This window comes from Oculina patagonica, chromosome 4 (assembly GCF_052425735.1).
Source record: "Oculina patagonica isolate OP01 chromosome 4, crgOcupat, whole genome shotgun sequence".
Classification (NCBI taxonomy): Eukaryota; Metazoa; Cnidaria; class Anthozoa; order Scleractinia; family Oculinidae; genus Oculina; species Oculina patagonica.
Window position 1 is genome coordinate 54926943 of NC_135761.1, and position 26489 is coordinate 54953431.

The 26489-nt window shown below is 39.1% G+C and overlaps 2 protein-coding genes across 2 annotated transcripts in view; both read right to left on the reverse strand.

Moving 5' to 3' along the window:
• The window catches only part of LOC144650764 (uncharacterized), a 68965-nt gene extending 61614 nt beyond the window's left edge, over window positions 1-7351 (reverse strand). The window contains exon 1 of the mRNA XM_078510512.1: window positions 7261-7351. The gene's annotated coding sequence lies outside the window, so the exon portion shown is untranslated. The remainder of the gene's footprint in view (window positions 1-7260) is intronic.
• LOC144650725 (uncharacterized) overlaps window positions 1-26489 on the reverse strand; it is a 137693-nt gene that overhangs the window by 89350 nt on the left and 21854 nt on the right. Inside the window, 12 exon segments of the mRNA XM_078510467.1 lie at window positions 12246-12584; window positions 12999-13220; window positions 13518-14098; window positions 15096-15188; window positions 15690-15790; window positions 16413-16787; window positions 17233-17393; window positions 18091-18114; window positions 18220-18249; window positions 19198-20541; window positions 20843-21094; window positions 21546-21710. Coding sequence (XP_078366593.1) covers window positions 12246-12584; window positions 12999-13220; window positions 13518-14098; window positions 15096-15188; window positions 15690-15790; window positions 16413-16787; window positions 17233-17393; window positions 18091-18114; window positions 18220-18249; window positions 19198-20541; window positions 20843-21094; window positions 21546-21710 — 3687 coding nt within the window.

Consider the following 26489-nt stretch of genomic DNA (forward strand, 5'->3'; position numbering starts at 1 on the left):
GGTCCATTTTTTTTTTTTGCAGTGTTCCTCCTCGACATTTTAACAAAGGTATTCATTCATGCGATCATGTCATTCTGCGTTTTGTCAAGCTTCCTTTACGTTTTCTTCAGTAGACCAGTAGGTTGTCATTGTCAAAAAAGTGCCGATTCCCCCTCCCCCCCCCCCCCCCCGCCCCTGTTTCAATATCATCTGGAGAGTAGTCCATTTAATCAATATTATCAGCGATAAATTCTTTGCAAACTACCTGCAAGTAATATATCTGGATTTAGGATTTTATTCGCCATTATTCGTTTCATTTGGAACGAGTGAACTTGAAAAATTATCGTCAGGCGCTTGAAAAATTTCGAATGTTTATGGTCAAACGTTTTATACACATTAAGGTATCCGATTCTTTTTTCTTGCGTTTACGGTTGAGGATTAAGGGTGTAAGGTGCATTTTCAGTTTCGGGGGTTAGCGGTATTTGTAACATCAAGAACAATCATGGCCGGACTAATTCTTTCAAAGTTCACAACTGGTAGCCTGAATAATAACAAGGCGCGTGCTTGAGCGGCGCGACAGCGATGAAATTCACGCGGCGAAGAAAAAAGCTGTCATACTCTTAATTTACATGTCTTCGTGCACGCGCGCTTTCCCTCACTGGTTCCCTTCTTCCTCTTGCTCTATTATTCTCGAGCGCCTGCCACGCAGGTTATGCCTCTTGTAAGTAGATATTTTATGTAAATAACTTCTGGGTAATAACGTCGCTTACTACCAGGGAAGGTTACAAAGGAAAGTTATTTTATTATCAAAGAAACAGTACATCAGTTCTTGTTTGACTTAATTTTGGTGATAACAATTCAATGCTTGAGCAACTGTTTGTCGTTTTTTGGTGCATAAATGTTTGCATTTGCTGTGTTATGAATTGATGATACACTATTTTCATAACTGTATTTAATTTAAGTGAAATATTCTTAAACTACATAAGGGCAATTTTACTTTCCATTAGTAAGCAAGACCCTTAAAACCTTATAGTTAAATTAGTATGGCACTGCACTTGCTAATCCATACTGTGAAAGAAGATACTAACACAGTCTTCGTGCCCGAATACATACACTTTATTCCATGTTTTGACAGATGATACAAGCTGATATTTTACGAGTTGCGTCGCAAACAACGAGTAAAATGTCCGCTGGTACTTTCTGTCAAGCCAGGACTACTCAATGTTCCATGCATATTAGGATCTTTTTTGCCATTTTGTCCAAAATCCGATCATTCTACATCGTCCAGTACACATCTTGTCCAGCGTGCACACAAATCAATTTGTATTCTTTCTATTCTCAACCTGTTAAACCAAGATACACCAGTGCAATATTCAAATTTTGCGTCTTCTTTTCATTTTTTATGAACAAATCACGTCTTCGTTCGCGTAACAGCCGCACAATCTGATCTTGGAAACCTTCCCCCATTATATTCTAATACTGAAGACAAAATTCCTTTGCCAATCGACCGCCTTCTTAGGCTTCAGTCGTAGGTAATACACTTTATAACTTCTGGGACTCATAACTTCTGAGTTTACGTTAACAGTGGAAATTTGTCAGAACACAAGATAAAAAATGTGCAGGAACGCAATCAGGGGTGGAAGAGGAATAATGAATAATGAATAACGGGCTAAAACAGAAAATGAATACGGAATATTTGTGGTTCAATGCTTGGAATAATGAATAAGTCATTTCCAGTAAAGGAATAATGAATAGTGGTTATTCACCGTGCTCAAACATGATCTTTTATCTTCAGGCCAAAGAGAGGGTGGGACACTCAAGATAATTAATTGTATGATGGGCATCAAAAATAGTGCAACACTTCTACCAGAATGCCTAAAATAGCGTTTCTGGGGTTCAAAAAATGAAAATTTTCCCGCGGGAGTATGCCCGGACCCCCCTACTTTGTTATGTATCAGGCAGCATCAACTCCATCCCACTAACTTTCTGGTTGCAAACAATTAAAGCTGACACACAGTTATCGACACAGTGACAATCACGTCCCATCAATACACTACAGTATTTTTGTTATCACTTTAAACTGCAATTTTGTCTGATATTCGAAATTTAGCTTGAAACGTTGTCATTTTTTGGGGGGAGTGGGGTCATATAAAAAAATTAGGATTTACGAAGGGGGACAGGGTAAAAATATCTGATAACGAAGGAGGGCAAACGCATTTTTCAGGCACTATCGATCACATTCCACCCCCATCCCATACAAAAGAAAGGTTTACTTTATTTAGGCAATAGGGAATAATGAATAACAAGAAAAGTCTGAAAATGAATAATCAATAAGTCGTGAAAAATGTGAAGGAATAATGAATAAGTCACTTCCAATAATTCCTCTTCCACCCCCGAAACGCAAAGCCAAAAGCAACGCCATGGACTACTCATATTACTCGGTCAGAGACAAAGGCTTTGAGTATCTATCAAGCCTGTGGTTTTTGCAACAAAGGTTGATATACAACTTTACGTCAAACTAATCTGACAACCTTCACTGTGCTGGCAAGTGCTCCAGCATTTTTCTCTAATTGTGCCTAATTTACAAGATTTTGCCAAGCGAGACACAAAAAGAAAACACAATTAAAAATGGTAAGGAAACAATCAAATTATTTAAAAAGGTGCTGGTGGTACGAGATTACTCCCAGGCGTTTCTATGCTCCAGGCTTGATGAACGGCTGTAATGCTTCATCGTTATGCCTTCTTCTTCTTCATCGGGTATGGGCTTCACTGCTGGTTTTGCCTTCTTTTTTAGGCTAAAAGTAAACGAAAAAGGAGGTTCTAAGTAAAAAAAATGCTCCCACGTTACCACCTTTTGACCAGCGTTTCTTTTCTCTTACTTATAATGGGCCCTTTTCACCTAACGGTCACATGGCACAAAATGACACCTTGCTGCAACGAGGGCAAGCTGCATGCTGGGACATCGAAGACAAAGCAACTTCAACCAGTCATGCTTGACTTTCCTTTGTTTTGAAAGTTCCAGTGCGAAGCTTCTCCTCTTGAGCAAGGCAGATTTTGTACCATCAGACCGCCTCCTCTCGCCCAATTTTTACCGTTAAAACTCTACTGTTGTCAGGGACAACAGCGCTAGTTTCCATTGGAAACATCTCGTGCTATTGACGTCAGCAGTATGTCGCACCTTTCAGTGATTCAACTTTCGCGCGAACTGGACTGCTGCCCTCAATAGCACGAGATGTTTCCAATAGAAACTAGCTGTCACCCCTGACAACAGCAGAAAACTTGCGGACGAGAAACTTCCTTCGATGCATACTAACTGATAAGCGTAGAACATCTAAGAGGGCCAGAAATCGATCATGTTCGTTTTGCGGTTTAGGTTTAAATGCACAAATTATATCACCAAAAGTTCTTAAATATAAAAATGGATCATCAACAAATATCTTACCACCAAAACACGATCACGATAATTATGATGATGACGACCACTCCTATACTAACACCAATCGCAATCCACTTCCAATCATTGCTGCTTTGCTCAACTGTTCCTGCTGTTTGTGACGTGGTCGGCGCCATGGTAGGTTTGAAGAAAGCTTCTATATCAGAGATGTTTGCTCCAATAGCTGTCTCAAGCACGGGCTTGTGAGTTGTAACAATGTCAGCCAGTGTGTCGCGAGGCAGGACTGAAAAGTTCCCGATGAAAAGTCCAAGAGGCTGCTGCACGTAAAACACTACCTGGAGAGAGCCCGACGTGTTGCTAGGGTAACCAGGCAGTAGGTGAACTTGGTCAGCGGTGTAGAGCTCGGAAAGCGGGGAACGTCTGATAAATAAAATTTATAGAATACACTTATTTCATGAAGTGTTTATTTTACCTATTTTAGCTTTTTGAACATAAAACTGGCCTCAGAGGTGAAGACGTTGAAAACAAAACAAAAAACGCACTCAAAATATGCAAGGAAAGGCTATGCAGATCGTTTTGAGGCATCTGTTTTACCGGTTATCTTTTTTTCCTGAATATGCTGTATAACTTTTGCAGCCCACTGCCAAACAGTTCTATTCCGTCTAGGTAATAGGAAATCATTCGTGATTGCCGTCGCCCTTACAATTAAATAATTCAAGATGCTTGTTAATACTACAATCTTGGACAAAACTGTGGAAACACTTAGCAAATTTCCACTTATTTGGCCAACGGAGTTCAGTTTTGCAACCCCCTCCCCCCCCCCCCCCCCATTTCAATGTTGGTAATGCGTTAGTGTATTTAAAACAAAGCCTGTCGAGCCGCAAACCACAAGAAACAACATTGAGTAGGGGGGAGGGGGATAAGATATTTTAACCCGCTTGCAAGTCGAGTCATTTGCGAAAAATGCGTGAAATGCGTATGTGTCAACTAGTTTTGTCCAAGATTGTAGTTAATAAACATTTCACTGAGATTTTTAAGTTCTCAGTTCTACTTGCTATATATAGATACAAGCTCATTATTTACAGAATCATTTGTACGTTCACTTTCCGGTCATGAACCATAATTCAAACTTTTGAATCAACAGATATCTACTTCTATTGTAAGGATAGTCACTTTGCATCAAGATAATTACAATTTTAACTCAAGGAACGAAGCAGTCTAGATTTAATAAATGAATTAATATGTATTTATCATAATTACCTTTTTCGCCTTGCGTCTTTTAATGCGCAGCTTGTTCTGTTGTCAGTGCAGTAATCCGTTGCGACAGACGCCATTTTTTCTTTGAAAGACTTGTCTTTATCAAAATCCCATTCAAACTGTCAAAGAAGAGGTTAATAAAAGCTTTCGTGAGAAGGAGTTTTCTTGACAGCCTTGTGTCACCCGGCCATTACGGCCATTACGGACTCGGCACGTTTCCGTTGAAGTTTGAAATGATTCGCAAGTTTTCTTTATGCTTAGTTATTATTCGAGAGATATTCTCGTCTAAAGAATTTTTACTCAGAGGAAGGATAAGTGAAATAAGTGCTTTTGGAGTCAATAAATAAAGGAGGACGGAAACTCTTGTCTCAGAGGACAAAAAGCGGTTTTCTTTAGCGGTCGTTGGATTCAAAGCAGTCGAATTACGGAAGTAAGTGGAAATTAAGCCAAAGATTTTAAGTTAAGAATTATTCAGCGAATGGTAGATTTGTGATACGTATTGCGCATGTTAAATTAAAAAAAGAACCAGCTACAAGTTCCGACGGGCAACCACGAGGCCTACCCGTATGTTGTTTTTACTTACGCCGTTTGTACGTGGAATTGAGAACTGGACAGCTTCCTCTTCTTCTTTCTTTGATGGCGTACGCGGTTCAGGAAGCTCTAGCTTGGGCACTGTCTGATTCCTCTCCAGACCTAAATATATTCAACATATTATTTTAATGTAATATTAATTTTTCGATTATCAATTTTCTTTTCTTTAACGGGAACTTGAAAATAATACCTGACAAAGTTAGAACCCCTAAAGTGATACTAATAAATCAAAAAGAAACAAGGAACAAGGTTAGGTGTGGAAAGGTTGTGACTGGGTGGCACACGCTCGCAATCTTTGATCGCAACTTGCAAAGCACCCGTTAAAAAATTATTATCTTGTAATCCCGAAATCTCCCCCAAGCGAAAGGCGATCCCTGACTGGCTGCTTTCAACTGCGTTGCAAGTTGCGCTTGACATGTCACACGCAGCAACTTGTCTTGCAACGTTGCCATAAGAAGAGGACGGTTCTACTTATCTTGCAACTTGTAACGCAACGTTTTGTTGCATTGCAGGTTGCCCAAATGGGTGTTACACATGAATTTTTTTCGCAACTTGCAATGTAGCTGCAAGTTGCAGGAAGAGTTGCCTCGTGTAACATGACCTTTAAAAGAGAAAGTTATTCTTAATATCTGGATAAAAGCTACAATTGCAATCTTTTAGAGTGTCTAGTAAAACAATTAAACTACTTTCCCTCGTTTTCTATGAACGATAGTCAACTCTGCTGAGCCTCGGTGAGCATTCGCTCATAGAGAATTGCTAGAGAATTGCACTCTAATCCTTCGCTGATTACCTCTGCATTTCCCATCGATAAAGTACAGGTCTTGTTCACATTCACACTTGTACGAGCCGCGAGTGTTGACACACTTGTGGAATTCATCCGTGCAGTTGTACGTGTCTTCATCCAGACATTCATTGACATCTAGTTAAATATATAAAACAATCAATTAGTAACGCAGCTAATTTTAATGTCTATCGTCTTAACCGCCGCCTTTAAATTTCCTTAAAAGTAAAATTAACATAAACTATTCCGAAATTTTTGAGATAATATTAAAATATATTTGATTTTAGTCCAGTTAAGTAAGCTATGTTTACTGATCGGCCGCTTATACAGTCGAAGCTCTCTTAACGGACACTCTCGTAAGCGGACAGCTCTACTTACGGCCACCTTGTTAGAAACCCCGTTTTTACTCCCATACAAACTCTGTATTTTTACATTCTCGTAAGCGGACATTCCCGTAAGCGGCCGCGGACACTTTCCGAGATTACGACTTAGACTTTTTCTTTGTTTTTAAGCTCCCGTAAGCGGACACCGCAAAGAAAATCATATAAAAAACCTCTGTATCTTGTATTAATCAATCAACTTCACATCGCCGTTCGTCACAATGATTTTACTGTAATTACAGTACAGTACCATATTTCAGTGTTTGTTTTGTCGTCATCCACGTCCGGTTACATTTCGAAACACCACTAACATGCATATTACCATTATGTTAGCTGGGCAAGCTCCCGTAAGCGGCCATCTATCCCCTACACCTCTAGTGGCCGCTTACAAGAACCATTCTCGTAAGCGGCCAGCTCCAGTTGCGGACACTTTTTTCGCGTCCCGAGGGTGTACGCTTATGAGAGCTTCGACTGTACCTATATAATTATACTTATATAATTAAACAGTAAATTATGAAACAAGATTTAACGATTAAACGTCAAATACCTTCGCATTCGTAACCATCTTTGTTCAATTCGAATCCTTTCTGACATGAACATTTATAACTTCCTGCAGTGTTTTCACAAATCTGGCTGCAGCGATGGAGAGGATTAGCTGGGTCACATTCATCGATGTCTAAGTTAAAAGGAGAAAAATTGATAGATAATTAATAATTTTTTTATACGAACGCGTGTGGATGTGAGGTAAGAAAATAATCAACAAACGCGTAACTCCTCGTACAAGTGTTTCTCTTCTCTCTTTATGCACTTGCATAAAGTAAATCGATTCTCAGTGCAAATTATGGTGTTCAATACAAAATTAAGTTATCAAGCATTACCTCTGCAAGTCTTCCCATCATCCTCCAACTCGTAGTTAGCAAAGCAGACGCATGTTGCTTGGTTATTGCTTCCTTTGAAGCAAACATGCTCGCAGCCATGACCAGAAGAACAAGGGTTTTCAGCTGTAAAAAACGAGTCATTCGTAATCAAGATAATTATAATGATAATGCATACGGTATATATAGCGCATTTTCTATATGCATATGTTCAAATGCGCAGTACACATACTTTAATTTACTACACACAAAGGCCAGACCACAACACCGGGAGCTTCGTCCCCTACTCTTTGCGAATAGTGTGTGGGTTCTTTAACGTCCCATGATACAAGACAGAAGATACAGGATACGGTTTATCGTCCTTTTCCGAGAAGATTAGACCCAACTGTAATTACAAAGGCAGGAGATTCTACTCAGTTATTTTGAGGCCCCGAGTGTTGGTCCGGCCTGGGGTTCGAACCCTCGACCTCCTGCACAATAAAATATGGACATGGCCTATATATATTGTAAAAGATAATTTTAAATCATATTCTTCATTATAATATTGACGTCACCCACTGTAAGAAATAGAAACAGTTAACCATAGATTTCAAAGACCTACCGACACACTTTCTCCAGTCAGCAGGATCACGTTTAAAAAACTCGTTACATGAACAGTTGTAGCTACCAACAGTGTTGTTACACTTCTGCATGCAGTCATTTGATGGCTGGCATTCATCAATATCTATTGGTAAAGTAATTTAAAATAATTAGTTTAATATTCCATAGGAAGTCGACAGAGCGCGTTAAATTCTTTGTGAAGAAGAAGAAGAAGGTCTTTATTTAAAGAGGGTAACACATAAAAGTGAACATTCACTTTTAAAATTTTGGCCCTCACATTAAAAAATCTAACAAAGTAAAACTAATAAACTAATCTAGCTAAATAACAACTAAAAACAATAAACAGACTACCTAGCTTGCTAAAAGACTAATTTGTAATTTTTAAAAAATTTTGCTGTCAGTTTGACTGCAACCTAAAGGTTTCTGTAAAGTAGTTTATCTAGAAGTGGGGCCCGGGGGTGTCCCCTTTACTGTAACAGCTCAATCGGCTTTTTTCGAGCATGATAGCGGCACTTTTACTTCTGTCCACTCCCCTTAAAGTCCGCTATTTCTATTGGCTCATTTCTGGCAAGACGAGTAGTCGAGAAATAAATAGAACAGGAATGATATTGTAACGATTATAAACAAACCTCAGAGATGAAAAACAAAGAATTAGACGTGTTAAAAGAGCGATTAAATAACTTCACACATAAGCTGTGCAAATCCACTAGCTACAAGACATGTCTTACCATCACAACTATGGCCATCAGCATTAAGTTCGAATCCATCGTGACATTTACAAAAGAAAGAAGCTGGCAGATTTATACAAAGTTGTTCACAGTCGTTCACGTTCGTTGAATTACTTTGGCACTCATCAATGTCTGGGAAAATGAAGACATAATGATGAAAAGTAAGAAAAATAACCAAGAAAACAAGAGTTAAAACGAAGTTAACAGGAGCTTATCTAAAACAGGAAACAGGACCTAAAACAAGGTAAGAATATAGCTGGGAAAATTCTCAAATCACTGTCATACATGACGTCTATAAATAAGCAATCTAACGCTTTAAATTTCCATATTTCGAAGCTACGTTTCTTAAAAGAAAAACTAGTTGTTTTGGTAGTGTCATCGCGCTCAGCCTCACGTTGGAGGCAAGCGTGGCCGAGTGGTTAAGGGCGCTGTTGTTGTAATCCGGAGGTCCCCGGTTCAAGACTTGTCCTAGCCACTAGCTGGATTTGTTTCTCGGTCGTCCCGTGTTCAAATCCTCGGTCACGCTTTGTATATAGCTAACTGGTCTGCCTCCTGCCAGTTGATTTTTAAACTTGTTATGTTCATTTAAAACATTTGTTTCCTCTGTTTCAGTGGCATGCCTGTAAATAGCTATCTCGTAGAGATATGAAGCTAAGTGCATGACCACTATAAACAACATTTATTATTTTTATTTTTATTTTTATTATAATTGTTTAATATGTTGTCATGTAAACTCACCCACGCACTGAGCGCCATTTCCAGTATATCCAGATGGACAAGGTCCGCATTTATATCCACTAGCATTGGCTGGTGGTGGAAGATCAATGCAGTCAACTCCTGTATAGCACGGCTGACCATTCATCTCGCAGGCATCAATGTCACTGTCACAGAACCTACCGGTGTAACCTCCCTGACATGCGCAGCCCAAGTATACAAATTTGCTGTCAGTGTTGACAATGTCGCCTTCTTCGGGTGGCACACACTGACCGCCATGGTCGCATGCGCACATGTTGATAGTCGGACTCCAGGTGGCACTTGCGCCTTTGTCGTCGGTGGCAACAAACGACAAATTGAACTGCAATTAAATAGAAAGGTAACTGCAAATGTTACTCACCTTCCGCGTGAACAGTTTGCCTCTGAAGACACGAAAAAATAAACTAAACCTGATCTTTCCCCAAAATGTTTATTTTTCGCAAGTTGCGCAAAGAAATCTGCCAATTAATATCATTTAAAAACTTCAACAGATCAAAGATTTGTCTACAGAAGCCACTGTCACATGCTGTTACATGGTTGGTTACATAGTTACATGTTTGCCCTTCAGTTAGGCTGATATGCTACCTAGACAGCAGAGAGGAGGAGTGTGGTCAAACCGGTTTTCAAGACACGGGAAAGACTCAGAAGTGTAGCTAGCAGGAGTTGCGTGTGACGGTTGATAAGTCCCTTCCGGAGGAGGTGGTGATATGTGAGCTAGACCAGGTTTAGTGAAGTATAGAAGGTTGCTACTGCACAGGATACTGATCATGCCCTGAAAAGAAGGGATTGAGGAGGCAGATCTGGGGAAAGTGGAACGTTCCGATGGTCTGGTAGTGTAAGTGCAGGGTCTTCCGTTTCAAGTTGAATATTGGAGGTTTGTTGGAAGATGTTAAGGTGGCAGGCGTGAGTACACATGTTGTAAAAGATGGTCTGTAAGATGCACGCGATGAATGCGACTGCTTGGATTGTCAAAGAATGTAAATGATCACAAAGTTCCGCTTTTGCGGGCCCACTACGCAAAATGGGTCGAAATTCCGCACGCTTCATCTGATGAGCTTGAAAGCCAAATGTTATGTAATTTTTGCTACTACTATTACACTGCAATAATTGCAAAGTTGCATGCCAAAGACAATACGGTTTCACTGCAAATGGATGTGTCCATTCGTAACCATTCGTTACAATGGAAATAGAAAAATGTACTCAAACGTAAAGCTGTTTATCTAAATAATAATAATAATACAAGGTCACTGTAGCGAATTACTTCAAAAAAATTGCTCTCAAAACGAATATATATTTTTTTTTTTTTTTATTTAATACTTTTAGCTAATGCATGGACTCCTTTTGTACTTTTGTTGTTGTTGTTGTTTTGTTTTTCTTTAATCATGTAAAATCTCCAATAGTGTATGTAATTGTAGTAATGTACGTGTTTTTAAGTGTATCAATAAAGTGTGTTTATCTTCCAAAAAAAAAACCATTCATGCTCTATTATAACTCATACGAATGTTTTTCATTTTTGTATTTTAACAAAAACGCCTAAGTAAAGCCTACCTTTTGTGATGAGGTAACATTCCAAGTAAAGTAAAGCACGTTTCCACTTTGGTTCACTGTGGCTCCTGCAGGCTTGTTAATTACACGAAACGTAATCGTATCGTTATCCACAGCGGTGATATTCAGCTTAACTGTTTCATAAAGTGTGGCATTTATTACATTTGAAGCGGTTACTATCTTGGGTGGGAAGTTGTCTGCGAAGGAAATACATCACGTCAACGTATGACAATAAAGTAATTATCTTACGTACCAGCCAAATATGTAAAATGAAATCCGAATCCGGTTAACAGGACGATTATTAATTGTCAAACGTAGTAATAATTAACAAGATATCAAAAGCGTTTTTAAATGAATGAGAATGACATTTGGGGTAAAAGCCCTTTTACTTATTGCACAATTTTACTGCTTTTTTATTATTGGTACCCCAAAGAAAGACACAAACATGGCGACAATATACTAAATATTGTAATTTTCTCAAACATAATTTCATAATAACTCAATTGTAAAAAACAGCCCTACGAAGCTAGATTTCAATAAAACACCTCTTTCTGCCTGCTTTAATATTTGGAAATATTATGATGTTTTTCATTAAAACAAACAGTTTTTGTGACAATGGCGAAAACAACAATTCATTTCTGTGCAGATTTCTCCTTATCTGAGTATTCTAGGCGACTTACTGAGTGCGTTCGACTCGTTGACCAATTGAACGCTTATATCTTTTGTTACCAAGCCAATAGACAGGTCGTTAGTGGAAGCTACGTCAAACAGGCACTCGTGATCATCTCCACACTGGGCTTCAGCTTCTTCTCTTAAGCTGTCGTTATGCCACGTGATGTTATCCGCAAACATGGGCTCGAAATCGCGGTCGGCAAAAGTATCTACGCTCTCATTGTAGGCGTAAGTAAACAATGACTGGGATTGATTGATTTGCCCTAAAAGGAAATCGACAAAATAAGCACAAAGAAATAACTTCGATCACAACAGGTGTCGTTGCTTTTATTCAGAGTGGATCGCCGTGGAAACTTAATGTTCTAGGAGAGCTATTATGGTTTCTTGTGAAGGTTGCACGATCTTTTTGAACCGTAATTCCAGATATTTTTAAAAAAAAATTATTTTGGTCCAATTAGAGAGAAATAAGGAAAAGATAATAAGCAATAGGTAGGGCTTTTGCGTTGATCTGTCAATGTAATTGTTTTAACAAAAAGGGAAGTTTTCGTTTCTTTCAGAGTGTCTACTTACTGAGTTTCTTGAATAACACTAGAGTCTTTTAACTTATCCTTGAACAATTTAACAAGGGGTCACACAACTATCCTATGAAAGATAACTTCCAATAAAGATAATTGCTGCTAATTAACTTACATTTCACACCAAACCCGAAGTGAATCTCCCTCAATGTTGATGATGCTGACAAAACATTCCCATCAAGCAATGTGAAGTCGTCATCCGGGTCATCGTTCCACGTTCCCAGCAATCCTTTGGTGGTATTCTTGTAAACCTCTGCCGGAGTTACCACGAATGACATCATTCCCTTTTTCACGCAGAACTTCACCGACATTGTTGATGGAAAAGAAACTTGTAAACATGTACAGTTTTCTTCTGGTTTTGAGACTGAAAGGTTTCTGCCAACTTCTACTGTTTGGTTTGTCAGGTTGTTGCAGCCATTGTAGATTTCCTGGTCTATCAGAATTTCTAATCCACCTTAAAACAGAGTAAGAAAATTGAGTTTAAAAACTGGACCAAATAAACTGCGTTTTGAGTTAAACGCTATGCTCTGTGAAAACCTTTACGTATTAATCAATAAAGAAATTGAATCAAATTTTCCATAGCAATTAAATTAGCAAAACAAGCTAGGCCCACAAAATGCTTTTTTCGTGCACAGAAAACACCAAATTTGCAATCTAGTTTTGCCTGTTTCTCTCTTTTTTGTTTCTGTTTACTATCGTGTTGCCCATTAAATGTTACTTCTACTGCCATTTTCAGTTATGCTAGTTATGGAACTACCGTTGCGTCAGAAACATTCCATCCACTTTCTAAATATTTCAAAGTATAGAGGTTTGAGGGATTGACAAGAGAAAAAGACACATTTACTTGGTAGTCTAATGTACCCCTCACCTCCTTCCTTCACTCGGACTTCAATGGTGCTCGTATTTTCTTCTTTAGCAGCTCCGGCTGAAAAGATAGTTGCTGTTGTTGAATTTCCTTGTGCAAGTTTTGTTCTGGCCTGTAGCTGGAATGTTCCATTTTGAGCATCAATCATGACATATTCGCCCAGTCCATTAAAAGTATAATTCCCGTTATCCAGTGTCTTGATATGAGGATCACCCCAGAACCAACCTGAATATGCAACGAAAACGTGTATTTTAACAGGAATTTCTGGAGGAGGAGAGCGTCACTGTAAAAACTAACACAAATAGAAACGAAAACGCTGAATGAATACAACTTACTTCCACATTGCTAAACGAGCGTAACGTCTTTCATAGGGTTCTGGACCTATGCGAGTTAGCTAATCGATTAAACATAAATGAACAAACAAACGAATCGTACGGCATAACGTGACGTGACGTGATGTAACGTGGCTTGTCATTACGTGACATGACATGACAACATAAGGCAATTTGCAGTAAAACTTACGTCTTGGTGGTGGTATGTAACGGGAACAGTCGTCTGATGGACGATAAAAGTAAAACACATTGCACCACGGTATGTCAACACAGCAATATTTGTAGGCCTCCTCGTCCGTGTAGAACGTTTTTACGCGATTGGACCAGTAATGGAAAGCTGTGACTTTCACGCGGCCACCATCAGGTGGACCAATCTTGAGAGAACCCCAATCTTCCCATTGTGTGGAGTAGCAGCACTCCTGCCTCAACAAAAGACCTACTAATCCTGTGTGCGGAGAATAATAATATATGAACTTGGAACGCGTGGACTCATAGCATATTTCTGGCCACGAATACCGCCAGTTCCAAGAGAATCTTCCCCAATCCAACCACGCCTGCCACATCGTACAAGGACACGCCATCCGCCAATCCGATTTTATGAGGTGGTAGTACCAGAAACGATAGTTGGCCAATTGATTAAGAACAGCCCATGTAAAGCATTTCTCCAGTGCGCCTCTCCCATCGCTGTTTTCGATCCTCCAAAAGTATCTTCCCAGTGTTCCCGTATTCCCTTCCTTCTTGTCAAGGTTATACATTCCAAATGTACCTGAGCTGAAATATATAAGCAACAATAAAAGTAAACTTTTCAGTTTTATACTGGCATTTTTACTGCTTTATACTATACATGTTGAAAATGTTTTTATTACTTATGTGTAGCAGTAGAAATATGTTGTAGTGTCGAGCAGTCGAACGTGCGTGCGTGGATTCTCTAGAGAGTGTGTGAGCCAATCGGGTGTTGTCATTAGATATAAGGCTCTCGATTATGTATTCAAAGTGTAGTGTGATCTAGTGTGTGAAATGGCTCTTTAACGGACGAGCACATTAAATTTACTGTTTGTTTTCCATCGAGTTTCTGGTGATTCTACATATGTGAAAATAATTCTACGATATTTTAAGCCATTTTTCTGAACTACAAAATAACTTCCAAATTCAAGGTAACCCTAAAAGTCAGTAAATTAAAGTAATAGTTCTGTAAGTCAGAAAAGAACCAAAAAAGTAACAATTGGAGACGAAACGGCAGTGTCATAAAACCTTACTCCAACACCGCTGACATACGAATTATCAGCGAAGATCAATTTCTTTCTTTTTATTCGTGTAGCTTTTGACAGTCTTTTACTTTTACTTCAGTGGAACTTGATCGGCTCAGCACAATTCATTATCATGTCTGTTGTTCAACGGGAGAAATGTCTTTTTTACTTGTTCACAAAATACTATCTTTAGCCCCGCAATTATTTCGGGTCTTCCTGTGAACATAAACCATTCGTCATAACTTTCCAGGATGCGAAAAGCTTTGTATGAGAGAGATCTTGACTGTGTTTTCGTTTCGTTTTTCATTCAGCTAATACAACGCGGCAACTCGTCCCCAGGCCTAATCCGTGCGTACTACCTAGTTTGGCGACTTGCCAAAATTTCTCGGCTTGAGGGATTTATCAATTTGGCTTAGCTATGATGCTCCGCTCGCGCGAGAGCTCCGCTACCAATTGATAACTATAATGCTGTTATGTTCTTTACCACATAATAAAGACACAAATTTGCACAACTTTGTTACCCTTTAAGATTGTGATAGTTTGTACCATCATCTCCTGCATTCCAGCCAGCGACAGGAAGACCGTAGTAGTTTGTCCAGTAACGGTAATCCGTCCTAGAAAAATAGAGCTTAATATCAACATTTCTTTCTTTACGTTGTCAGTGGCCAAAACATCAACAATAACGACAACAGGAAAATATGAGTTTAATAGAAATCATGACCGTAATGTAATAATCGGTTAGGTTATTAATAATTCGTAACGTCAGCACCCTCAGAATTCGTTAAAAATGTTAGGAAATGTTTTGGGACTAATCAAGGTTTAATGATTATCACCTTGTGACAAGGTTTTTTAAAATACAATGAAAAATACACTTTTGTAGGATTTTTAGGTTGGTTGTTTGGTTGGTTGGTTAGTTGTTTGGTTGGTTGGTTAGTTAGTTTGTGGGCTTGCTGGTTGATCGATTTATTGGTTAGCTGGTTAGTTGCTTAGCTGGCTGATTGATTGGTTGGTTGGTCGATCAATGCCTGAATGGATGGATTAATTGGTTTAAAAAATGGTTTACAAAACTAAGTCAGTCTCTAGAAGCATAATGGGACTAATGCAAATAAACTTACGGATCTGCTGGAATCACCCATTGAATTCCGCCATAAGGGTAATTGTACATCAGGAATGTGTTAAATCCATCCGTTATTATCACAGCTTGAAAAGTGTTACTCTGCAAGAAAAAGGAAAGTAAAAATTGCGGGCCCATATTTGATCACTAAAATGATGCACCCATAGCTATGGTTCCTTCAATATTTTCATTTTTTTTTCTCTGTTACAAAACAAAGAAATGGAAGAACCTAAATCAATGTGCAAGAGAAAAGAGTACGAAAATGTAGAAAATATTGTGCACAGTGACTAAAGCAACTCTAAACTGGCATTTTAAGCTCGACTAGGATCGGCTGTTACGGGTTACGTAAACATATAAGACATTAATTTCAATAAATAGAAATAATCAAAGAAATAACGGAAATATGTGTAGATGTAATATATCAAACACGAGAGGCAGTGTTTCATCAGGCTATCCAAACACCGAGAAGAGAGTTGAAAATACGACACGAAGCGGAGTATTTTTAACGAAATTTGAGGTGTTTGGATAGCCGATGAAACACTGTCTCGAGTGCTTGATAAATCTTCTCAATCGAAATAAAAACCAAGGAGTAAACGGAGAAATAACTCGAAAAAATCTATGCTAATTAAGATCGGGTATCCAAACCACCGTCACGGTTATGATTTTCATTGTGTTAGCTTTATGAATTATTAATGAGTTTGAGAAGTAAAAAGTAAATGCTTACCCAGGGGCAGTTTAATGGAAAGTTCTCGCCATAGTAATAGTAGTAGTAGTAATATCGGTAATAGACGTAAGGGCAGAGCTTTTCCCATGTCACAACAAGAACCCAAGTGGCTTCAAAGTTGGCAAATTCTTTAGTGTAACGTTGCACATGCTCTGTGGCCTTACTGATGATATCGGAAGAGCTTCCCTTGCTTTTAGGCGTGTACACTTGATAATACACCTTTGAGTGTTTGGCTCTAAAGGCAAAATTCATATCAGTGGTGGCCCAGAACGGTGCAATAACAGCCATATTTCTCAACCACCAGTAGACACCAAACTTCCGCGGCCACCACCAGCTCCATTCATAATTCAGTTGGATTAAACCATTGCGACATATCTATAAAATGAAGTAAAATAATTGAGATTAATTCACACAACGTAAACTTTTGTACGGCAAAGGGAGAGTATAGCACTTTTAGTCAAGGGTACCTTATCAGGGTGGTGCTTATATGTTTATTAGCCCTGTTTCCGTATATTGAATGTACCCCAAGTTTTTAATAGGTTGCCTAAAAAATCCACCGGACTCCATTTATAATGTCTTCTGGGTGGAGAGGGGCATTGAAATAGCAAAAGTGATATGTGTTGCCTAAGAAGTCAACAGAACACAAACTGAGTCCATACACTAACTGCGCCTCTCTTCTACAAGGAAAAATTATTCACATTCATAGAAAGAAGGCGAATTCAATTTACATCCGTGTTTTACATTTGTAAATCATCTTTCCTGTACATTTTCGCGCGGTTTTACAGACGAAAGTCATTTTTGAATCATGACAGATACTTACATACAACTTGTAATGCCTCTCCGAGAAGAATGGAAATCCAGTCCAGTCCGTGTCGATCTTCAAGCAGTGGTAATAAGAGAAATAAGGAGAGTCTTCAAGACGAAATTCATTATCATTCTGCTCCGGGCCATAAGGATACATGTTGCTCTCGTATGGAGTGGCTTGGAATAAAAAGTTATTAAGATCGAAATCAACATCGCACTTTTTTATAAAGACATTGATAGAGAATTGTTGACTTCCGCAAGGACAATTATTTTAGTTTATTTCATTACAAACCATGGAAAGCTATAATCAAGAACTGCTTTAGCTATGACGTTCCGCTTGGTTGTCAGAAATAAATACCAATCAAAGAAGAATTGATCCATTCGTTAATAAAAATGACTTGCATTACTTAAATTTTAATAACTTTTTAACTCAAATCAAAGCAGCCTTCTATACAGCCTGGTTTTCACTAGCGGCGCAAGCATAAGGTAAGGAAAACAACTATAATTTTACCGTGAATTCGGCTTCGACGCAAGCAAAAGCACAAACAAAATGCATTTTGATGCTTATGCTTGATCTTGTCTCAAGCACAAGCACAAAGGTCATTCTATTTTCCTGTTCGCGTGCTTGCCTTTGTGTTTGCCTTTGTGCTTGCGCTTGTGCTTGCGTCGCTAGTGAAAACCAGGCTTAAATCTCATAAATAGTTTGAAAAACAGAAAGTTACGTAAAGGGAGCCCTTATAATCCTGAGTAACTGGATTAAGTACAATAATAGATTCACGGCATTTATATTGACATTATACTGCATCTCGGGCTCTTCATAAAATAATTTAGATCAACAGACATGTAAAGGATTGATGATCTTAACACTACTCACTCGTTGGAGTTGGAGCTGTTGTAACTGAAAACAAAGAGAAAAACGTAAAGATCAGGTATGTGGCAGTTTTAAGAATTATAAGATAAAAATTATAAGATAAGCAGAGTAATGAAAACAGAAGCAACTTACCCGCAGTAGATTGCACAGGATTCATTGTAGCTAAGGTGAAAAAAAAATGACAACACAAGTCAATATCGTAAGAGAGATAATTACCAGAATGAGCGTAAACAGGATTGTATAATAATATTAATTTTTGCAATTAAAATTAGTTATTATATAGGTGCTTTGTTCGTTTCCGTTCTTTCGCCATGCAATGCCGTGCCGTGCCATGGCATGCCACGCAATGCCGTGCCATGCCATGCAATGCCGTGCCATGCCATGCCATGCCATGCCATGCCATGCCATGCCATGCCATGCCATGCCATGCCATGCCATGCCATGCCATGCCATGCCATGCCATGCCATGCCATGCCATACCGTGCCGTGCCGTGCCATGCCATGCCAAGCCACGCTAGACTATGCCATGCTATTCCATGCCACAAAATGCTATGCTATGCTATGCTATGCTATGCTATGCTATGCTATGCTATGCTATGCTATGCTATGCTATGCTATGCTATGCTATGCTATGCTATGCTATGCTATGCTGTGCTGTGCTGTGCTGTGCTGTGCTGTGCTGTGCTGTGCTGTGCTGTGCTGTGCTGTGCTGTGCTGTGCTATGCTATGCTATGCTATGCTATGCTATGCTATGCTATGCTATGCTATACTAGGCTAGGCTAGGCTGGGCTAGGCTAAACTGGGCTGGGCTGGGCTGGGCTGGGCTGGGCTGGGCTGAGCTGGGCTGGGCTGGGCTGGGCTGGGCTGGGCTGGGCTGGGCTGGGCTGGGCTGGGCTGGCTAGGTTAGGCTAGGTTAGGCTAGGCAAGGCTAGGCTAGGCACTCACTCTGGAGGATGAGTTTTGATTCAAGCCCAAAACCTCCCAAAGGGTAAAGGTAATTTAATTTATATCAATATATACTTCAAAAAATCCCCCTAAATAACATAAAGCTATAATATTATCTTTTAACACAGAATCGATTGCATTGACGAGGGAACTTTGAGGACTTACTTTTTGACGCCGAGATGTTCTGACTCACGGACGGTGAGGTAGTTTCCAATGCACTTGTAGTCAAGGAACCATTTTTACTGGTCGATGTTGCAGTTACCGAGGAACTTGTAGACAAAGACAGCGTTGAACTTTGGGACTGCGATTCACTTGGACTCACTGATGTAGATTGGCTTGAGGACACCGACACGTTTTGGCTGAGACTTGCTGTGGCACTGTGCGATGTAGGTTCCGTTTGGATTGCACTTGTAGACGACGTTGTTGTGAAAGAACGAGTTGTACTATCGCTCTGTGAGACGAAACTGCTGTCACTTGCCACTTGTGGGCTTGCTGACGACGTTGTCAAAGACGTAGTTGAGCTTTGGGTCTGTGAGAAGAAGTCGCTTTCACTGACAACTTGTGAGCTTGCTGACGACGTTGTTGTCAGAGACGGAGTTGAGCTTTCGGTCTGTGAGAAGAAATTGCTCTCACTGACAACTTGTGAGCTTGCTGACGACGTTGTTGTCGTAGACGAAGTTGAGCTTTCGATCTGTGAGAAGAAATTGCTTTCACTGACAACTTGCGAGCTTGTTGACGACGTTGTTGTCAAAAACGGAGTTGAGCTTTGGGTCTGTGAGACGAAATCGCTCTCACTGGCCACTGGTGAGATTGCTGACGACGTTGTTGCCAAAGACGGAGTTGAGCTTTGAGTGTGTGAGAAGAAATTGCTTTCACTGACAACTTGTGAGCTTGTTGGCGACGTTGTTGTCAAAAACGGAGTTGATCTTTGGGTCTGTGAGAAGGAATCACTCTCACTGGCCACTTGTGTACTTGCCGTCGACGTTGTTGTCGAAGACGGAGTTGAGCTTTGGGTTTGTGAGAAGAAATTGCTCTCACTTGCCACTTGTGTACTTGACGTCGAAGTTGTTGTCGAAGACGGAGTTGAGCTTTGGGTTTGTGAGAAGAAATTGCTCTCACTGGCCACTTGTGAGCTTGCTGACGACGTTGTTGTCAAAAACGGAGTTGAGCTTTCAGTCTGTGAGAAGAAACCGCTCTCACTGGCCACTGGCGAGCTTAACGTCGACGTTGTTGTCGAAGACGGAGTTGAGCTTTGGGTCTGTGAGAAGAAATCGCTCCCACTGGACACCTGCAAACTTGCTGACGACGTTGTTGTAAAAGACGGAGTTGTGCTTTGTGTCTGTGAAAAGAAGTCACTCTCACTGACAACTTGTCCACTTGTTGACGAACTTGCCGAAAAATTTAGAGGTGGGGTATGGGTCTGCGAGACGCTCACCGATCCATTAGCTGATTGGCTAGACATACCTGGACTGACTGACGCAGTCTCGATGATTGAAGACAGCTGAGACGCTGAAACAGATAAAAAGACAGACTTTGTGAGGTTTTGAACAGTAAAAGGGAGACTGCACTCTCGGAGGTACCATACAGGTGGCTTCTGTAATACGTCATTACCTGCACGAGCGAGATTCAAAGGATGTAAATTAAGATATTTAAACCAAACCAAACACGAATCAGGATCATATCAAATACAATTTTGAAACTTTAACTGTTTCGTTAAATTTATCCATAAACCGGAACTGCAATAAGTTTGTTTGTTTTTATTGTCTATTTTTCTAAGAATGAACTACGTTCCTTAGGTTCATTTACTTACATGACGTGTAAACAGTTGAAGTTGCTGTGGTACAAAGGCAATAGCACACAGAGGAACTCAGAGCAGCAGACTGGCTGGATGTAGTGTTCACAGAAGTCGTTGAATTGTACGAGAAGAGAGATGAAGAGCTGGATGTTACGTTTGCAACAGTCGCTGAATCGTACAGGAATGAAGAACTATATGACCCCTTTGAAGAAGAGCCACAAGGACATACACACATGGAAGAGGCATCAACTATACTGGAAGTAGTTGCTAGAAAGACCACAAACCACATAAAATTATTAATGTTTTACACTGTTCTGCAGAAAGATTATAAAGAATGCATATCAAGCCTACATGTGTGAATTAGGAATGAACCGAAAAGAATCATTTGGAATAGAATCTTGTATCATCAGCTGATAACACATCAATCTACTAGACAATTTAAATGCCTAAAAATTGTGTAGTATCGCTATACATGTCTATCTGTATATTTGGACGAGTTTTGATGTATTTTCACAGGCTCGCAGGGCAATAAATACAAAAAATGGACCCGACATTAGATCGTGCTCGCTTGTTTTTTGTTTCGGTTTTCCACTTACTCCAAAAATATGCCCAAGTATAAAATTGTTGCCTAAATTATTTGTACCTAAGTAAGCGAAGTTGGATAATAAAAGATAATAAGCTCTACTGGAAATGATAAAATTATGGCACATTAACTTACAGATCAAAGAAGCAGCCGACGCTGTAGTGCTGCAAGGGCAATAACATACATTGGAACTGCTCGAAGTGGAAGATATTAAGGATGAAGAACTTGGTGAGCTCGTTGTATTAGACCCACAAGGACAAATACACATGGAGACAGCATCTGCACTGCTTGAAGAAGTTGCTGAAAATAACAGAACTCGACGTTAATGTTCTCTGCCAGTGAATCTAAATATGGGAAAGTTTTCATCCCAAGGATACACAAAATTATTTCACACTTATTGGTAAAAAGCATAAGTATTTTGTAAAAAATAATTTATGATATATAACCCATTTTTCTGATCGAAAACCATTTCTATAGTAAATGCAATATGCAGAATTTATTTATAGCTTAAGTTTTTGAGCACTAAGACACAGACATATCGACTCTTGTGCGTGCAATTTTCCGGCTATCTTGCAGTTGGGTTTAAAATAATTTAAGTCACTGGGTTTAATATGAAGACAAAGCGCATGATTCCACTGGCTCACACCTTGCCTTGTTCCAAGGGCACAATTTAGCCGCGCAGGAAATTCGTTAGGGTCGCGTAGCTTCCTGTCTTGATCGAACCCCGTACAGGGTCTATCCACACTCTCACTAAAGAAATATCAGAGTATTGAATAATATCTCTGACGTGTTAATAACGGTATTTATATAGCGCATTTCCATGCGCTTAATGCGCTTTACAACCCTTTGCGGGGACTTATACCAGAATGCCCTATACAAGTACTTTTTTCTTCAATTTAGTTGGATCTGTCAGATTTTCGTTTAAGGCACAATCAAAACAACTGATGAATAAGAAATAACTGAAAGCCAAGACCATTTCTATATCATTCAAATACTTTCAAATAGGGGGAGTGTTGTTTGTTATTAATATTGCATATTACTTTGGTTTCTTTCCAGCTTTTTGAAATGCATTTTCGTTAAAACACACGCAAGTTGAAACATAATTTCGAACCCATCAGAGCGTTAACAATTTGCATTTAAATGATGGGGCATTTTATTACGTTTAGGCGACTCTGTCAGGGTCAAGTTCAGCTGATAATTTCTGGAGGCCGGGCTTTTCCACTAGGGACGCTTTAATTTCCATATCATCACAATAAGAAAGACAAAAGCTGACAGGACTGTCTATGAATTTAAAACTGATGATAAATTGAAGAGCAGTATTAGCGAAGTCCGGTCAGGGTTAAGTACAAGCAGCAACGATTTATGGGGCTATTGACTGCTATTGGGTTCTTTGGATAATATGTGCTTTTGCTTCGTTTGCATTACAGTAGAGACTAAACTGAACGGTTGGCCAATTCTGTCTGTAATTTTTGACGGTGATAAACAACGACCAATTGCATACAAAATTAGCCTAGAAATGTTTCTTTAACGACCTATAACCGACATCTGACGTTAGACAAATTAATAATAAATCTATCTTCTCTACGATCATACATTTGGCAGATGGTGATTGTACGTTTTTGCTCTCGTAATTGTCCAAAACTAGAAAAAATCTTGACGGTAAGACTTTTTTCTATCAAGACTGGGTTGATAAGGGTGCCCTTACTTTGCAAGATGTCATTGATAACAACGGCAGATATTTGCCATTTGAACAGTTTAAACAACGATATGGAATACAGTGCAACTTTCTTCAATACTTCCAAGTAATATCCGAATTGAAATACTCAAAAGCTTTATATAATTAATAAAGCAAAATATAAGAAGAGTTGGTAAGGTAAATGATGAGATGAAGCTAGGAAACATCTAATTAAAGCTACATCACTTATATCTCGAATGTTTCTGCAAAAAAAATTATAATACAATACTGGAATAGTTGCAAAAGTTCTGTGTCGCTCTGCAGTCACTAAATGATATAACAAGAAAGCAAACATTACTGCTGAAGTTATCACAGTGAAATGTTTCTTAAATAACACGATACACGAAAACAAGTCAAACACAACCGTATTACGCACAACTGTAGTTTCCATTTTCCCACCCATGAGTTGAAGTACGACTGTTTGAGTGTGTCGAGTACAACGATGAAGGTCTTTTTGAGCTAAGACACCTTCGAAACGTTTGCCGTTAAAGTATGAATGTCAAAAGTGCTAAAGGAAGGCAAATATGACTTACCCTGGACAAAACCAAGAAGTAGAAACACAAAATAAACTGTCCACATACTGTTGTTGAGGGACATCATTCACTTTGACGTATTGTTTAATTTCGATTTCTTTAGGACATTATTATATCAGTTGTGCATGGATGGTCATATTCAGTGGGGCGTGATGCCTTTAGACAAAATTATGCGTCTACTGTTTTATGCATCTTGGCTTCGTTGGATGAGCACTTAATCAGATAATTTACTTTTTTTCCTGAAACACGAAGGGACATGTCGCAGCGACATTTAGCAGGGACAAAATCAAAACATGTTCATACACAAGAAAATGTAGCATGGGCGCGACGTGTTGCAGCGACACGTGCCCTCGTGTGTGGCAATACATTCCCGGAGGGTGTGCGCTGCAAAATGGCCCTTCTACGCTTTCTCCTGTTTGTTTATGCAATGATTTCGGCAAAGCAACAACATGTCATTGCAACATGTCCTTTCTCGTCTTAATTGAGACGAGCGTCACTGAGACGCAGGTGCACCTTAGAAACAACTTGCCAGGTTTCATCCAGGCAGATTAAAGAGTCCCATTTTCCAGACGATGACACATTTAAAATTTTCACCAGCAGGTTGACCAAAATCGGCTAATTTGTTGTTAAGCTTCAATAAGTTTCCCTTTTCACCGAAAACAATTATCAATGCAAAATCGTTGAATTATCGAGTTGTTTGTTAAGACTCATATCCGTACTACGACTTTAGTTCCTGATGCTTTTAAGCTATAAAATACTTTTATTCACTCTGTGATCCTAGAATTGAGAGATGTACTTTATTGAACTATTAACGATAATAACTAAACAAAGAGAAGAGTTTGCTAGAAACACGGTAGCAACCGACCGCTTTATCATTAAAACAGTAATTGTTTTTTTTTTTTAGTTTAGATAGCAATCTCTTCCATAGATGATATTGGCCTAGGTATTGAATAGATTCAGTGGCCTTTCCACTTCACAGCATGATATAAAAACCCTTAATTTTTCAGCATGTAGTTTATGTTAAATCTTTGACGTCTACATTCTGCCTGCACTAAGTTCCAAAAAATAAGAATACCTGACCACCTATTTAAAGCTGGACTGATTTCTAATTTGTAAGTTTTCCCCTGCTCGTTTTTTAACCTTATAACTTTATCCCACTCTTGCATTTCCTTAACCTTTGTTTTGGTTTGTTTGCATGGTTACCTTGGTGACAGTTTCAAACATGTAATTAAATGAGTTAGAAAGCTTGACCAAATACACCAACCATCATGAAAAAATCAATTAATTCATGCCACATTTCCAGTCAGTCCCTTTCTCTTTTTTTTAAAAAAAAAAATCACTGTAATTTGATTCAAGTAAATACATTGCCTTTAATAAACCAACATGGAGGCGGCTAATGTTATTACGTTTCGACAAATCTGTCAGAGTCAACTTGAGCTGATAATTCATGGAGGCTGGGCTTTGCCAAAAGAGACGCTTTGATTTCCATTTCAACAAAATAAGGAGGACAAAGGAAGACAGGTCTATCTATGAATTTAGAACTGATGATAATGGGAAATGGATTATTAGTGAAGTATGGGTCAGGGTTAAGTACAATGCAAACATACACGATTTATGGGCTGAAGGCCGGGCTTTGCCAAAAGGGCCCCCTTGATTTCCATTTCAATAAAATAAGGAGGACAAACGCTGACAGGTCTGTCTATGAATTTAGAACTGATGATAAATGAAGGAAGAGTATAAGTGAAGTATATGTCAGGGTTAAGTACAAGTAGCCATGATTTATGGGCCATTGGGTTACTTGGGTAATGTGTGCTTTTGCTTCGTTTGCATTACAGTAGTGATTAAACTGAAAGGTTAGCCGACTCTGTCTGTAACCGTTGACGGTGATACACAACGATCAATCGCATAAACTATTAGCATAGAAATGTTTTTATAACCGAGGTTTCACATTATTTAAATCAATAATAAATCTAACTTCTTTCCAATCATACTTGCCTAACCTCATTATACGTTTTGCTCTTGTAATTTTCCAAAACATAGCAAAATAAGAGTCTAGAACTGGAGTTATGTTGGCCAACAAGACGGTAATTTTTAATGTTTCGTTATGTTTCAATATTTGCAGAACATTCAGTCATATTGTTACTACTTCAGTCGCTGTATTTACTCCGTGACTCTGGAATGAAGAATTGAGATCCCAAAAGATATTCAAGTAAATGAACACAGCATGGGTAACAGAGTTTGACAGAAAAGAGGCAGAATTATAGGCATAACACATCATAATTACTGGTATATTTTTCATTAGCGATATTGCACCCTTTCCACCTCACAGGACGTGATACAATAACTCTTGATTAATCACCCTGCGGCTGCTGTCAGAAGTCTGGATCTTGCCGCACCCGAATTACTTCCAAAACTAGGGATGTCTGACCGCACAGTCCACTGCGATATGCTTTCTAAGATTTTTGTGTACGTTTCTACTCTTTTTTTTCTCTGTTTTTCGTCTAATTGAAAACAATTATCAGTCTAAGGTTAACAAAGATCACTGGTAATCATTGTTAACTGCGGCCGCCATTCTTTGCAGCTTTTTCTTTTACACACCTTTCTGTTGTGCTGACAATGCGTATTAGTACATCAGTTTTGCCTTATGAATGGCCCTCTTTATACCAGTGACACATGTTTCTGCTGTTGATTAAGCTATTAAGTTTAAAATAAAAACAACCAACAGCAAATAGATCGTCTTCACGCATAATCTGATCCATGTGGCTTCCTCTTTAAATATATTAATTCTATCCATCTTGCGCTGTTCTTTAT